Source organism: Heterocephalus glaber, unplaced genomic scaffold (genome assembly GCF_053883595.1).
Source record: "Heterocephalus glaber isolate CG9 unplaced genomic scaffold, H.glaber_assembly_v1.0 deba00001561, whole genome shotgun sequence".
NCBI lineage: Eukaryota > Metazoa > Chordata > Mammalia > Rodentia > Bathyergidae > Heterocephalus > Heterocephalus glaber.
The window spans coordinates 13817799-13833470 of NW_028258349.1; the positions used below are offsets into that span (position 1 = coordinate 13817799).

General features: G+C 55.5%; 1 protein-coding gene across 15 annotated transcripts; it reads right to left on the reverse strand.

Annotated features, from left to right (window-relative positions):
* Window positions 1-465: 465 nt before the first annotated feature.
* Window positions 466-15199, reverse strand: Dpf1 (double PHD fingers 1). Of its 15 annotated transcripts, none has more exons than XM_087191292.1 (12): window positions 15057-15199; window positions 8959-9119; window positions 8773-8880; window positions 7148-7275; window positions 6726-6809; window positions 5797-5875; window positions 5482-5613; window positions 4501-4551; window positions 4290-4409; window positions 2952-3064; window positions 1722-1833; window positions 466-1586 (listed from the first exon to the last, which is right to left on the reverse strand). In XM_087191292.1, exons 1-12 carry the CDS (start codon window positions 15197-15199, stop codon window positions 1516-1518), a joined length of 1302 nt encoding a protein of 433 aa, XP_087047418.1. In that variant the 3' UTR covers window positions 466-1515. The 15 variants fall into 15 exon arrangements, with proteins under 15 accessions (XP_087047418.1, XP_004859088.2, XP_004859085.2 ...); XM_004859031.4 differs by having other exon boundaries at window positions 1722-1803; window positions 6726-6815; XM_004859028.4 differs by having other exon boundaries at window positions 6726-6815.
* Between the last annotated feature and the right edge of the window lie 473 nt (window positions 15200-15672).

The window sequence follows — 15672 nt, forward strand, 5'->3', positions numbered from 1 at the left end:
CGTCTCTACTGTCCCTGAGTCTCGGTATTTCCTCCCGCCCTCCCCTACCATCTCTCTCCTTCACCCCTTCACCAGCGTTCTTTGCCCACGTCCAGAACAGGGGACCCCAGGTGTCCACCAGGCTCCCCACATGACACCCCTGCCCCTCACCCTAGCCCAGGAGGGGCCACTATCTTCCCCTCCATCCTCCCTTCCCCCGTCCTCACTCCTGCCCTCCTCCCCGCCTCCCTCTGCAGCTGCAGCAGTCCGTTGCCAGGGCAACCACAGCTGGCTGGGCGGGAGCCCCCTCCCCCCTTCTCCTTTCCGGAGAGGCTGGGAGGAGCTGGGACAAAGCCAGAGGGAGGCAGGAGCTAGGGCACGGGAGGAGGTGGAGGTGGAGGTGGCGGCTCACGCCGCTTACCCCCCTACGAGGCCCCGGCTCCCCTTCTTGGTGACTCCCACACCAGGCTGGAGAAGGAGGCAGGCTGGGCAGAGGGGTCAGGCCCAGTTTAATACACAGAACAAGTTGATTCACAGCAGAGGCAGGCAATGAAGGAGACTCAGTCACAAGGGGGGAGCACTCCTGGATTGGGGGACAATCCCCCAAGCCCACCACCTCCCCCACTTGCCGTCTCAATTTCCCTTTTTTAAAATCTGAACAACAAACACACACAACCACAAGAAACAACCGTGCCCCCTCGCTACCTCCAAAATGGCCAGTGAGGGTGGCAGAGGGCACCCCAGCCCGGCCAGGAGGGAAAGGGGAACCGGGGAGGAGGGAAAACGAGTCTGTTGCAGAGTCTGTGCTTCTCATTCCAGTGGGCGCCCAGTGGGCACCCACCTGGCCCCATAGCCACCCACCACCATGGCAGCCACGCGGCAGGCACTGGGTGGACTCGGGGCGGGGCTGTCGGGGAGGGGCAGGAACAGAGTTCAGAACCATGGTTCACATCATGCAGTATCCACGGTGAGCACGAGGAGGGGGTGGAGTGGACACCATGCCCACCAGCCCTGGTCACCGGGGGACGGTGCCCACCTCTAGTGGAGAGGTGGGACAGCTGCAACGCCAGAAATGGGGTGGGGGAGCCAGGCAGGAAGCTGGCATAAGCGGTGCCCAGTGGATGCTTGGCAGTGCCCCTCCACCCAGCCAGTCCTCACAGGACTCTTTGTATATATTAATTTCTTTTCTTTCTTTTTTTTAAACTTTTTGTCTTTTTCTTTAGAAAAAGGCTCTGTCCATGCCCCTAGCTGGCATCCACTACCCCCCTGTGCCCGCCAAGAGGCGGGGTATGGCTTTGAGGGGAGCAGAAGCCCCTGGTGCCCATTTGCCAAGGGATGGGGAGGGAGGAAGGGAAGGAGAGGGGCCTGCTGGGCCCACCAGTGCCCAGGGCCAATGCTCCACTTGCAGAGGGGACGGCGGCCCAGCCCCTCTGGGCTTCACCTCTCCCTCCCACGGGGGGCCAGGACAGGGACGGGAGAGGCTTTCCGAGGCAGGTGGGCAGCACCACCCTGGAGTCCAGGAGAACAGAGCCAGGCCTAGGTGAGGGTGATATAGGCAGAAGCCTTTTCTTTTAGGTGCCGAAGACAGAGGTGACAACTCCAGCTCCCTGCAGAAGTGCAGGAGAGAGAAGGGAATCAGGCCACGTCCAAGAAGCCAGCCCCCACCCCTCCCCAGTGGACATGGTTTTCCCCATCAACTCTCCAACCCAGCCACCCCCAAGTGCGCCCACCTCCTCTCTCACCTTCTGGGGGCTCCGCCATGGGGGGACTCAGGCAGTACATGTGGTAACCCCGATCGCAGTCATCACAAAACAGCAGCTGGTCCTGGGGGGTGAGACCCGCCCAGCTGGCACCCTGGGGGCATGGGCACCAGAAACCGGGGTGGGGGGGCTGGGGCAGGGGCTGGGGCAGAGGGGCTAGGGTAGGGGCCAGGGATTTAGCTCAGTGGTTCCGACACCTGCCTTGCAAGCACAAGGACCCGAGTTCGATCCCGGTGGCAAAAACAAAGGGGCTAGGGGAGGTGGTCCCTTTAACACAGTGGCTGAGATGGGGTGTGGTGGCACACGCATGTAATCCCAGGACTCAGGAGGCTGAGGCAGGAGGATTGCTGTGAGCTCAAGATTAGCTGGGCTACATAGTGAGTTCAAGGCCAGCCTGCACTACATAGTGTGACCCTCTCAAAAAGAAAAAAAAAAACAGTGGCTGCATCATGAAATCAGCTTGGTCAGCAGACACCCTGAGGACTGACAGCCTATAATTTGTAGTCAGAATTTCCTAAGACTCTGAAGCATTAAATGGCAGTAAGATGATCTGCAACCAGCTCTGGAAGCAGTGGATGTGGGTTCAAATCCTGACTACACCAGGTGTGGGGACACCTGCCTATAATACCAGCATTCAGGAGCCTGAGGCAGGAGCATTGCCGCCAAGTTTAAGGCCAGCCTGGGGTACATAGACGCTGTCTCAAAAAGAAAAAAAAAAATCCAGGGCCAGTGACTTAGCTCAGTGGGACCATGCCTGCCTCATAAGCACAAGGTCCTAAGTTTGATCCCCGGTACAAAAAAAATCCAAATCCCAGCTCTACCATTTTCTTAGCTGGGCGACCCCAGGCAGGTCATTTTCCCTCTCTAAGCTCAGTTTCTTTTTTTGGGGGGGGGGGGTACTAGGGATGGAACTCGGGACCTTGTGCTTGCGAGGCAGACGGCGGCACCACTGAGCTAAATCCCTGGCCCTAAGCTCAGTTTCTTTGTAAAGTGGGAAGAGGAGTACTGTACCTACCTGGCAGGATGGGTGAGAGATGTCAAAGATGCAGAGTATAAAGTACCAGGCTCAATAAATGGGCACTAATAATAACCATTAGGCTGATTACTGGTGTCCCCAGGGGAGCCCGGGGAAGTTTAGGCTCTGGGGCAGAGGTGAAGGGGATGCTGCGAAGGCTGGCTGGGGTATGTCCGGGAGGGCGGGTGGCCACTCACGTCGTTCTCCGAGGTGCCGCACAGGCTGCAGGATTTGCACTCAATGCACTGCCAACGGTAGGTCCTCACAGCCGCCGTCATGTTTACCGTGAACTGTAAACATGAAGGGTGTCCTGGGGGCCGGGGGACAGGGATGCAGTTAGGGAGTCATTGTGGCTCACACTGACCCCTGGGGAAGAAATGGTTCCATCCCCACCCCTGGCTTGGATTCGCTTCAGTAATCTACAGCCTGACCCCACCCCTGCATGCAAGACCATTGACTGTACTCTGAGCCACAGTACGTGGCCACCACAGTCTCCCACCCAGCCACCATGGTAACCATACTCTGATCCCTAGAATACCATGGCAACCGCATTCCATTACCCAGAGTGCTGTGGCAACCACTTTCTACCACCCACAACACCGTAGCAACCACAGTCTGTTAACCACCAAGCTGAGGCAGCCACATTCCATTACCCACAGAATCGCCAACCAAGCCTGTAACCACAGTAACATGGCAACCACATTTTCTCAGCCACAATGCCATGGCAACCACCTTCCACAACAGGCTCCCCACACTCGGTTCCATACAGCTAAAGTCCATTCCACATGATGCCCCAGCAACCAAACTAACAATACTTGCAATGCTAATCTATTAGTCACTCCACTGCCCCAGTGTAGACACCTGCAACCCCTGCCTCCAATGCCTGATAACCCACAGCCACCTTCTGTGGTACACAGACACTGCCCCTGTGCTATACCAACTACATTCCATTATATCCAATTGCCATGACAACCACATGTCACTACCCATGATACCATGGCAACCACAATTCATTACCCACTGTGCTAAAGCAGCCAGTCTATTACCCATGAGTCCACCATGGGAAACCACATTCTATTAACCACAGTTCTACAGCAAACACATCCTGTTATCCACCATACCTGGCAGCAGCAATCCATCACTCCCATATCTCAGTCCCTTACCCACAATGCCTTTGCATTCTCTCATATTCTCTCTCTCTCTCTCTCTCTCTCTCTCTCTCTCTCTCTCTCTCTCTCTCTCTCTCTCTCTCTTCTGCAGGTGGTAGGGATGGAACCCAGGGCTTTCCACATGCTATGCTAGACAGGTGATGTACCACTGAGCTATGCTTCCAGCCCTTCTCACTACTCCCAAAGGCCATAAGCATATACCATGACAACAGCATCCCATCCTCCCCAGAGCCCCACAGCCCTTAGCAGCTGAGTCAGCTCCACTGTTCTACTTAGCCACAGTGTCCTCTGCCTTCCATCTTCCAGATCTGGACTCCTGAGTGTCCCCTCCCCTCAGCCCCCAGAAACCTTCTTGGGGGGTGTCACCTGATCGCCCACAGTCTGCACAGGAGATGAGGTCCTCAGGACACCCAGTCTTCTTGGAGCCACCCAGGCAGAAGTCACAGTAGCCGTTGGGAATGACAGTGCCATCGGGTGCCTTCTTGGCTGAAAGACAGTAGGTGGGTCAGCCCAAGGCAAGCAAGGGCACACAAGGAAAGGCTGCTGCAGCAGAAAGAGCAGAGGGAGACATCCCTACCTGTGTGTTTCCTTTGTGCCTCAGGGACCCAGGCCAATTCTTTGTAAAACTCTGGGAGTGGGGGGACAGAGAGGGGCTCTCACCACAGGCAAGGCTCCACCTGCCCCCAGCCTCAGCCCCAGGGGTGGACCCTCGGTCCAGACATAGAGAGGTGGGAACAGAGAGTAACCACCTCGAGCTGTGGCCAGTAGCAAAAAAAGAGCTGGGAGGGGTTAGATAATTCTCATCAGGACCCCCAACTCTTTGGGACAACTGACATATCTTCTTTATGGGGTAAAAACTTGGTAAATAAATACAGCTTTAGGAAGACCCCCATCCCCCTTCCCATGACATATCTACCTTGCAGCCACCCCTAACTAAGCCTTGCCTAGGTGAAAATTCAGTAGATACCTCTGGCCAAGATGGTTGGAAAACACATTCAGAAGAAATCTTGGAAGCACAGAGGTGCCTAGGGGTGCAGTGGGCCTAGCGTGAGCCCTCTGCCCTCTTCCTCCAAGAGATGGGGAGGCCTTCCCCTCCCCCACGCTCAGCGTCAGGGCTGCCATGGGGTGGGAACTGGTGGGAACCGAGAGCTCCTGAGCCACCAACTCTACCCCTTGGCTGAAGCAGACCAGGCAAGGGAGAAAGGGAGGCTTGAGGAGGGAGGGGAGTCATCTATCACCCCCTCCCCAAGCTCTAATTGAAACAATAAATCAGACCCAGAAATATTACGCCCGGCCGGGAGTGAGGGGAGAGGGAGAGAGAGAGAGAGAGAGAGAGAGAGAGAGAGAGAGAGAGAGAGAGAGAGAGAGAGAGAGAGGGTGAGGGTTGGTTGCCATGGCAACCCCAGAGCCAGCATCCCCATAGTTGATGGGGGAGGGAACAGCTGAGCTGGAGATTTTCCAGAAATGTCTGATGTGCCCCCCTCCTCCCGGGCTGCCTCCAGGCTCCTCAGCCTGCCCCTCAGGGCCCTTGCCATCCCGACCTGGCCCATGGGCTCACGTTTATGGTTGTTTTTCCGGTGGAAGGGCAGGGCGTGGCGTTCGGCATGCTCCTCCCCCTCCTCCTCAGCCAGGTGGGTGTGGGTGTAGTGGTAGCTGAGGCCAGGCCGATTCTTATACCGTTTCCCACAGACTGGAGGGCGAGTGGATGGCTGTCAGCACCCTGTCCTTGGCGCCTCCACCCTGGCCTCCAGGATCACACCAACCCCTCTGCCAGAGACCTGTGACCCCCAAGCTGGGCCAGGACAGGGAGGGGCAGTGGGGGAGGGGAGATCGCCAGGCCCCACTTTCTCTCTTTCCCCTCTGCAGGACTCACTATCACAGACATACGGCTTGTCTCGGTCCTCCAGGGAAGCGGTGTCCTGGCGTTTCCGGAGGCCCCCGATGCCATATGCCTAGGGGAAGGGTCAGGAGTGAGGGGCCAAAATGCAAGGAAATCGAGCTTTCGTTATTTGGTCATGAAAGTCAAATTGCACAGAACAAAATTTGGCTTTATGGGCTGGGGGTGTGGATCAGGAGTAAAGCAAGGCCCTGGGTTCCATCCCTAGCACCACAAAAAACAAACTAATAATAATTGAACAGCATGGTAGCACACATTTGTAATCCCAGCACTCAGGAGGCTGAGGCTGGAGGTTTGTAAGTTTGAGGTCAACCAAAGCTACACACGGAGTTGAAGCCCAGCCTAGACTGTCTCTAAAAAGCAATAATGATAAAATCTTCCCCTGAAGCTGGGTATGGTGGTGCATGCCTATAATCCCAGCACTCAGAAGGCTGAGGCAGGAGGATCACTGAGAATTCAGTGCCAACCTGGGCTGAACAGTGAGTTCAAGGCCAGTCTGAACTACATCCCTGTCTCAAAAAACAGCAAAATAAAACCTCTCCTTGGGACGGGGATTTAGCTCAGTGGTTTCGCCGCCTGCTGCACAAGCGCAAAGGCCCGAGTTCGATCGCCGATACCAAAAAAAAAAAAAACCTCTCCTCCAAGCAACTGTGCAAACTTCTTAGCTGTGGAGTCTTAAATTCCTCTGAGGTTGTTTCCCTATCTGTAGCACAGTTATGAAGATAGTTCTAATCCACTGTATAATCTGTTTTGCAAATGGTTTAACAGCTAGGTACAAACTCCTCACCCTTTCCAATTGCCCTGGGGACTAGATGAGGTCACACTTGTGGGTGAGGCTGACACTGCACATGTTCAGTAAATGGGATGTGTCACAGTGGGTGGGTAGGGGAAGCTTCAGGTGGTACCTTTCCTTTGGCCCTGTTCTTCCTCCTGGGAATGTCATCTTCCAAGTCTTCCACCTCAAGATCATGTGGGAACTCCAGCAGCTGCTGTTTCTGGGCATCAGGGAAATTAGGGTCAAGAAAGTAGGGGGCCCTTTGGGAGGCTGAGGCAGGAGGATCGCCAGCCTGTAGTTCAAGGCCAGCCTGAACTACATAGCAAGACCCTGTCTCAAAAACAAAACCAAAACAAAAAGTAGGAAGGCCTTATCTGCTGCAGATGGGGTGAGAAAGCAAGTCAGGGGTCTTCCAAAGGAGAGGTCTGGGAGGATGAAAACTTGGGGGACCTGGAACCCTAGGGAGCAACGGGGATTCCAGAGCAGGAACATGATGTACAGGTGGCAGGACTGAGAGGACCTGCAACCCGGGTCCTCAGAGGGTGGTCTTACCTGACAGTCCATAATGGTCTCCTCCTCCTTCAGCTCAACCTTCTTCTCCCCTGTCTCAGCACACAGCAGAGCTTCGAGAACAGGCCCTTCCGGGAGGCCACCCTCCTTCTTCAGGGGTGCCTCACAGTCTGGGGACAAGCCATGGAGGGGGTGTCAAGTGAGAAAGTTGTCCTCAAACTGCCCAGGTTGGGGGACCATGCTTGTGGTGGGAGGAAAAGGCTTTCCCACACTTGGCCAACAATGAACATAAAGACTCAACCACATACACTAGGAAGGATCCCCAGATCCTGGGGTGTCCCAGCTGCACCCTGAGATACGCTCAGAGAAGACATGGGCAGAACCCTGGATACACCCAGAGACCCACAGAAAAACATAGACCATCAGTCATGCCCAGAGCCTCACAAATACCTGTATCAAGTTGGGGGAGGGGAACCCCAGCCAGACTCTCAGATACCTCAATCAGGGTTAGACAGAGACACTCAAATACAACACACATGGCCACATACAGGATGCAAACAGATCTGCCACAGAGACACAGGCAGGAAGAGACATAACTAGACCCTCAGATACACCTAGACACCCAGACGCTTGGATACACCAGGACACAGGAGAGAGACATATCCGGACTCTTGGATAGATCCAGAGACACTCAGAAAGAGACAAACTTGTAGCCAGGGCCTATGCTATACCTGAACATTTACAGACACAGGCGAGGGAGATTCAAGGGAGATTTGCTTAGATGGACATGCAGACATACACAAGGGAGAGACAGACAGTACCACTGAGGCAGTCAGATAAGCACATTAAAACACACAGTCAGATGAGCACTCCACCCTGCCCTAACCATATAGGCACACCTGGCAGGGGCAGGGAAAGACCTCATGTCTCTAATTTTCCTGGACACATTCAAAGTGCTAAGTCCAAACAAGCACACATGATCAAAAACCAACATAATACACCAGACACAAAAGGAAAGAGTTTGGTTTTTTGTTTGTATTTTTTTTGGTGCTGGGGATTGAACTCAGGACCTCAAGCTTACCAGGCAGGTGCTGTGCTATTGCAATAAATCCCTAACCCAAGGAAAGAGATTTTTTTAAAAAAGGAAAGAGATGCTCCTAGACACTCTGAGGTATCTGGAAGAGACCACTGGACACCCCCAGAAACACTTCAGAAAAGCCAGATACTCTGATAGACCACAGACAACAGCAGAAGAAATATGCCTTCTGATGCACCTGGAAACACCTAGAGACAGACAGACACTGATACACTCAGCCATGGGAAGTTAACACCAGACTTGGACACAACCAATTTTTAGTATATGTGCAAGCACTGGACACATCCACACAAATACAAGCAGGTGGACACCCTCAGGCACCCACAGAAGTACAGCCAGATACACCATACACTTAGACATGCTGAGCATACACCACCATGCCCTCTACACCTGGGCCCACCATGGGGAACACAGTTTGGGGCTCTGACTCAAAACTGCCACCTCTGGGATACACCCAAGACTCACAGGCACTGCAACACCCAAGCAGATAAAGACGACCCTGGGGCACACTCAGACAGGGCTGGGGGTGTGGATGGGGCCACAACAGTCTCAGTGGTGCAGCTCCACCCACCGATCTTGTACTCGCAGGGCCTGAGTCTGGGATCCTCTAGGATGTTGAGTCTCCGTTTCTTTCTCCAACAGCGAGCGGGGTAAGTGTAGATTTGTCCCGGGGCCAGACCTGGTAGGAGAAAGGCGGTAAGGAGGCAGCGGGGATGCTGGGCCCCGCCCCCGCCCTCCCCGCCCTCCCGGCGGGTACCCGGCCCTCGGTGGGTCTTCTCCATCCAGATGTAGCAGTTGTTCTGGGCCACACCGGTCTGCGAGTCCAGGAAAGGCAGGCGTAGGCTGCGCTCAGCGCACAGGCGCGCGTTGTAGCTGCGGCAGTGCTCGATGGCCTCCCGGTAGAAGTCTTCGCCTAGGCTGCGGGGGGCGAGGAGCAGGGGTGGCTGTCAGCAAAGGGCTGTCAGGAAAGGGCGGTAGGGGAAGCCCAGCGCTCTTCCCCGGGACCTCGTCTCCAGCTCCGGCCCCTCCTGGACCCGGGGTGGGGGAGGGGATCCCAGCCTGGGACAGGAGCAGACCTCCCTGGTGGATGTACACAATACAGAAGCAGACAAAAACACACAGACAAAAACAGCCATACACCATCGCATCCAAACACACAACACAAATCGCACACAGACACATGGGATTCATACACAAAGAGAGACATATCCCAACACTCACAAAGGACACGCAGACAAACCTCACACACGTGCACACACAAATATCTCCTGAAAAACACAAATATCCCAAGTTATATAGTGTGGGAACAGACCACACAAATATCTATGCACAAAGTACACGTCACAAAACCAAAGACACATAACATAAACAAATGACCCACAAAGATGCACAACATGAAACATCATACACATACACAGACATTCACGCATCCAAAGACACAGTTACACAAATGTCAAAAAACAGAAACTACAGAAACAAATTATCCACACATACACTTAACATATATATCCAAAACAACACAACACAAATCACACAGACACACAGCACATAATACAAAGAAATCAGATTTTTACAGTCACATGCATAACACAGAAACCAGTATCTAAAATACATATCCATAGATACCTGTATATAAAAGCATAGGAGCAGTCAAATCCACCCATAGTCACACAAAAATTTACACACAAAAACAGGCAAACCTTCATGTGCAAAGATACAAAACACAAGACAAATAATGCATAGTTCCAGAGAACATATGCATACACACGAAGACCCAAATATCCAAAGATATGTAGTGTGGAATTTTAAATAAATAAGTAAATAAATAAATAAATATGTGTGTGTTTGTGTATATATATTCACACACATATCCACACACATCTCCAAAATATCAAAAGCAGAACCACAAAGTCAGACACACATACTCCAACATCCCAAGACAAAGGTAGTGTGGTCTACACTCGCGGTTACCGAGGCCCCGGTGTCCCCTGGCCATTTCACCCTCTCCTAAAGACGTAGGTCGTGGGGTGGGGACGATGACTCTCTTCCCCCAAAAGAACCCAGAGTCCTCCCATTTCCTCCACCCTTCCAGGAACAGCGCATCAGACACCATTCTTGCCAGAGACCCATAGTCACACATACTTGCACCCCTGTGCAGCCTAGTACACGGTGACAGCCCCCTTGACACCCCATCGGCCCCACCCCCAGCCAGCACACATACACACACATGCCCGCGCAGACCCTCCCGCTCGCCCTCCCCCGCCTCGCGCCTGCCCGCACCACCTCAGGGGGCCGGGAATGACCGTGGCCATCTTGCTCCCCGGGTCCTGCCCCCAGCAGGTCCCCGCCGGGTCGGTCCTCCCAGCGGTCGGGCGGGCGCAGAGGCCGCCCATCCATTCATTCCCGAGGGGCGGGCGCACGCGGGCCACAGCCAATCACGATGGCGGGGCGGGACGCCCGGGGCACGCTGGGAATGGTAGTCCCGGGCGGGGGCCGACAGACCCCGGGGAGGGGGGAGCACGCAGAGTCACACACGTCCTAGTCCCACGTGCGCACACGCATGGATGCATACCAGGCCTCGCGCACACCCGCACGTGGCAGCTTACACACACATAACGCACTCTCCCACCCACACCCACTCACGCCTTCACACGGCTACACACGCGCGCACGCGCTCAAGCCCCGAGCCACCTTACAGGTGGACGCCCACACAGACTTCGAACCAACAGGCCGGTGCAGGCTCCTGGTCACTGCCCCCACGCCTCCCCCTGGCCCTCCCAACTCCAGGGTACCCTACCCTGTTTCAGGCCTGTCGCCCCAGCGACTCACAATGAGCCTCCACTGCTAACTCCATCCTTAGCCCTGAGGGCAGCGGTGCTGGAGATGGACTGCAGCCACCCCGACCTGAGTTCAAATCCTAGCTAGGCCACTTGCTATAAGGTGCCCTTCGGCAAACCACTTAACCTTTCTGGCCCTCAATTTCCTCATTTATAAAATAAGCATGTTAAATGGGTGTGGTGACCCATGCCCATAATCCTACCACTTGGGAGGCTGAGGCAGGAGGCATTCAAGTCAGCCAGTCTGGGCAACTCAGCAACTTATTAAGACCCTGTCACAAAATGAAAAATAAAAGAAGGGGCTGGGTTCCCCAGTACCACAAAAAATTAAATAAATAACTAAAAATAAATAAAGATCATGCATCAATGGTTGGGAGAATTAAATGAGTACATATGGGGCAAGGTGGGGATTTTTTTGGTCCTAGGAATTGAACTCAGGACCTCGTGCTTGCCAGGCAGGCCCTGTGCCACTGAGCTAAATCCCCCGCCCAGGGCAAAGTGTTTTTAAAAGGTACCTGGAAGGGCCTGGGGCCCATGCAGTCCAGTGGTAGACCAAGTGTTCTCAGGGCCCAGGGTTCAGTCTCCAGTACCGATAAATGAATCAATGATACCTAGCAGTTAATAAGTGCTGAATACAATTATCCCATAGAGAGGATCTGATGTGTATAAAGATGATCTGATAAGTATTGAAACATAAATATAGTGTTATTAGAAGACTACCAGACTAGGAGTAGCTTTAGTGGCCAGGCACTTGCCTAGAATGTGTGAGGCCCTGAATTCAATCTCAACATCATGGGATGGAAAAAAAAAAAGATTAAAGAAAGATGAATGCCAGCACATAGTAAATGCTCAATAAATGTTTTTTTGAATGAATAAATATACTAAGCACCCACCATATGCCAGGCACAGTTCTCATCACAGTGAAACTTATTATCTCCATTTCCAGGTGAGGAATCTGAGGCACAGGGCAGTGACCTCGAATGCCCTCAGCCCCTGGGGACTATTAGTAAGTGGCACTGAGGAAAAGACCCACAAAAACCCACAAGTCCAAGTTCATCCCTAAAGGGGCCTTACCTCCTTTTCTCTCCCTCTGTCACCCACAGAGACTCTACCCCAAGGGATCCCCAGAGACTGAGGTGAGCTACACACATACACACACACACACACACACACACACACACACACACACACACACAGCGCCACTCTCCAGAGACAGCATTCAGATTCTGTATGAATTAACACACCCACAAGTGTGCCCGTGTCCACCAGGGGGCCTGTGACAGAACAGGCCTGCTTGTCCTCCTGAGACCCGCTCCAGGCCTTGAAAGTTCATTGTCACTTCTACACACACACACACACACACACACATCCCATGCACCTCTAGACTTAGACCCTTCTGCAACCCCCCATCTAAGCCATCTGAGGCCTTGACCTGTACTTTCCCCGTCCCAGGAGGAAGTGGGTATTCAATCCGCCTGCAGCCCAGGCTGATGATGGGGATTAAATGAGGGACACTGGCACCCCACGACCACTCTCGCCCCTCAGAGAGCACTCCCCTTATGCACAGTGAGCCCGGCCCCCCAGCCCCTGTCACAGCTCTTTGCCACCTCCACTTCCCTGCAGGTGCTCAGCAACTCTCCCACTTGCTCCCTTTACCTCTGGCCCCAGATGCTAGTTACTCCTGGTCACCCCCCAATCCCGTAGCATCAGTGTGGTCAAGTGAAGCTCAAGTGTAGACTTCGCCACCCCCGCAGAAGCCCAGGCCACCCAGATCCCTCTCCCACACTCTCTGAATATACCTGCCTTCCAGTCCTCTCCCCTGTCCAACAGATCCTCCTGTCCTCAGCCCCAGTGTTCTATATGGTGCTCACGCATAGTACAAATCAATATCAATATTTCACAACTATTAATAATCACTACTTTTAAGGTCAGGCTTTATACTAAATGCTTTACAAAGATCACCGTCTAGCTGGGTGTTGTGGCACATGCCTATAATCCCAGCACTCCGAGAGGCTGAGGCAGGAGGTCCAAAATTTTGATGCCAGCCTGGGCAACTGAGTGATTTAGCAAGGCCTTGTCTCCAAATAAAAAATAAAGGACTGGGCATGTAGCTCAGGGAGAAGGCCTTGGGTTTAATCCCCAGTACAGGGGGAGGGGGTGGAACGAGTCGTTAATCTTCACTTCCTCCCCATGAGGTAATAACTTACACTCCCAATTCACAGATGGTAACACTGAGGCTCTCTGAGGAAGGAATTAATGGCTCAAAATGAGGTGTGCACTCAAGTAGTCAGAACTCCTGAGCGCTGAGGCCACAGCTTCAAATTCCCAAGGGGATTTGACTCCAGAATTCTTTTTTTTTTTTTTTTTTTTTGCAGCGGGGATCGAACACGTGTCCTTGAGTTTGCGCAGCAGGCGGCGAAACCACTGAGCTAAATCCCTGGCCCAACTCCAGAATTCTTTAGAAGCAAGTGAGTCCCCGCATTCAGGCAGGCACAGCCCTTGGGAGTGAGGCAAAGAGAGGCAGCCTCCCTCTCCCTCCCACTTGGGCAGATTCTGGCCTCGAGGCCCCGCCCCCGCTGCAGGGCCACACTCCCTTCTGGGGGCTGCTAGGGTCAGGCTCAGGGCCCGGCGCCTGCAGATCCACCAGTCTGCACAGGGAGCCACTCCTGGCTGGTGTCTCCCACGGGACAGACCTCTTTGCGACTCAGGAGGAGAGGGAGGCAGAGGAGGTGTCTCCCTCTACCGTCCCACATGGACCCACCCCACCCCCGCCCCTCACTGCCCTCTACTCACAGAAAAGCCACCCTTGGAGGCCCTCGGCTGCGAGTCCCCGCCTCCCATACCCTCCTCCCCCAACTCCCACCCCACTCCCACCCAACCCAAAACCAGAAGCGACCGGGGGCCCTTTCGCCCAGCCCCTAGACAGCCTTTCTCAAGGGTGGGTGGGGGCGCCCCACCAGCAAGTGGTGCTCAAGGTCAAGCCAATGAGCGAGGGGTGGGGGGAAGGGTGGGGAGGTCGCCCTGGCCCCTTTGTGCGGCGCAGCCTCCTCCGCCAGGCCGGGAAGAGGGAGGAGGAGGGAGAGTGGCTCTTGCTTGCCGGGGACAGAGGGCGGGAGCGGCCGCGCGCCTGTCACTGGAAGCCCGCTGTCACCACCTGGGAAAAGCAGGTGGCAGTGTTGGGACCCGGGAGTCCGGGACCCGGAAGAAGGAGCGACAGAGGGAGATGGGGGGTGGGGGGTGGAGGGAGAAGGGCTGGCACACTGGGAGCGACAGGAGGGGCTGCGCGCTGTGGACCGGGGCGCCCGGGTTCCCAGCTCCTGAACCGCGGGAAGCTAACGCTCGGAGATGGACGGGGAGAAGGGGAGGGTTTCCCGGTGATGGGCGCTCCCAGCACCCCCTCGCGAGGCGTCGGTCCCCGAGAACAGGAGGCGCTCTGGTCGCTGTACGCACGGGGACAGGGAGAGACGCCACGGTCCGCGCTGACCCGGGCGTCGGGGCTACGCGGTACCCGAAGACCCAGAGAGGAAAGGGGGGCGGCAGAGGCTGGACGGGGGAGTCCCGACGTCTCCACTCCCACCCTTCGGCCGCGCGAGGCGGTGAGAGAAAGGTGTGCTTGATGAGGGGAGGGTGGTGTTGAAACCCTGGAGCCCCGGGTTCGGACTTAGGCGTTGTTGCCCCAGCTGCCGCCGGGCCAGGCCTGCACCCCCGAGACACTGAGGAGATGGGGGAAGAGGGAACCCTTACGCCCCCTCTGGGTGGGGACCCGGCCTCCGCCACCCGCTAGCCCGCACCACATTCCTTCACTGACAGCGACAAAGAAGAGGCGCCCCCTAGACCCTAGAAGGGCCCCGGATCCTAACCCCACGAGGCGACTGGGGGGTGACAGGCCCCACGGGCGTGGGGCACACGGGGCCCCCCATTCCACTGCCATCGCTCACGGCGACCCCCTCCCCAGCCCCAGGGAGGGGAGGGAGGGGCTCCTGGGAGAGGGGTCCCCAAGGGGGGCGGGGACACTCACGACTTTAGCGGGTTCTGAATGGCGGTAGCCATGGCCCGCTCGGCTGGGCCGCCTTCGGCCCGGGGCGCCGCTGCCGCCGCACGCGGGCCCAGCCCGGCCTGCGCCGCCCGCTCTGCCGCCCAGCGCGCTACGATTTCATTCATTCTCGGGGCTGCGGTGAGAGCGGAGCGGGGCGGGCCGGGGGCGGGGCTCAGCCAATCCCCGCGCCTCCCGGCGCACGACGGGACGTGGAGTCTGGGGGCGCGCCACGCCGCCCAAGGGCGCCCCCGCCGGGACTACACGTCCCAGGGGGCTTCGGAAAGCTCGCGTGACCATTGGCTGCTGGGGATACAGGGCGGGGCTTGGCTCTCTCCAGAGCATCCTCCCCCGCCTCCTTGGGGGTGCTCCAGTCCCAGCTGAGGCTCTCTCCATCCTCCCGGGACCAGGCGCGTGGAAGCTGGTAGTCCCCAGCTTCTGGATCTCCCCCGGGTACGTGAATGCCTCCGGGGTCTGTCGTATATTTTTATTTGTGATTACTTAATGGGTGTTTCTAACATTTAAGCCAGCCTGCAAATAAAAGCAGGAGTTAATGTCTTTGTTCATTTATTGACTGGCTGCTGTGTGCCAGGCACTCTTC

Coding starts and splice junctions, on each gene's coding strand:
- Dpf1 (XM_004859028.4), bottom strand. CDS start 15,199: ATGAATGAAATCGTAGCGCGCTGGGCGGCAGAGCGGGCGGCGCAGGCC. Junction 7,276..8,772: donor GCCCTGCGAGTACAAGATCG/GTGGGTGGAGCT, acceptor GCTTGTCCCCAG/ACTGTGAGGCACCCCTGAAG. Junction 4,552..5,481: donor CCGGAAAAACAACCATAAAC/GTGAGCCCATGG, acceptor CCCCACTCCCAG/AGTTTTACAAAGAATTGGCC.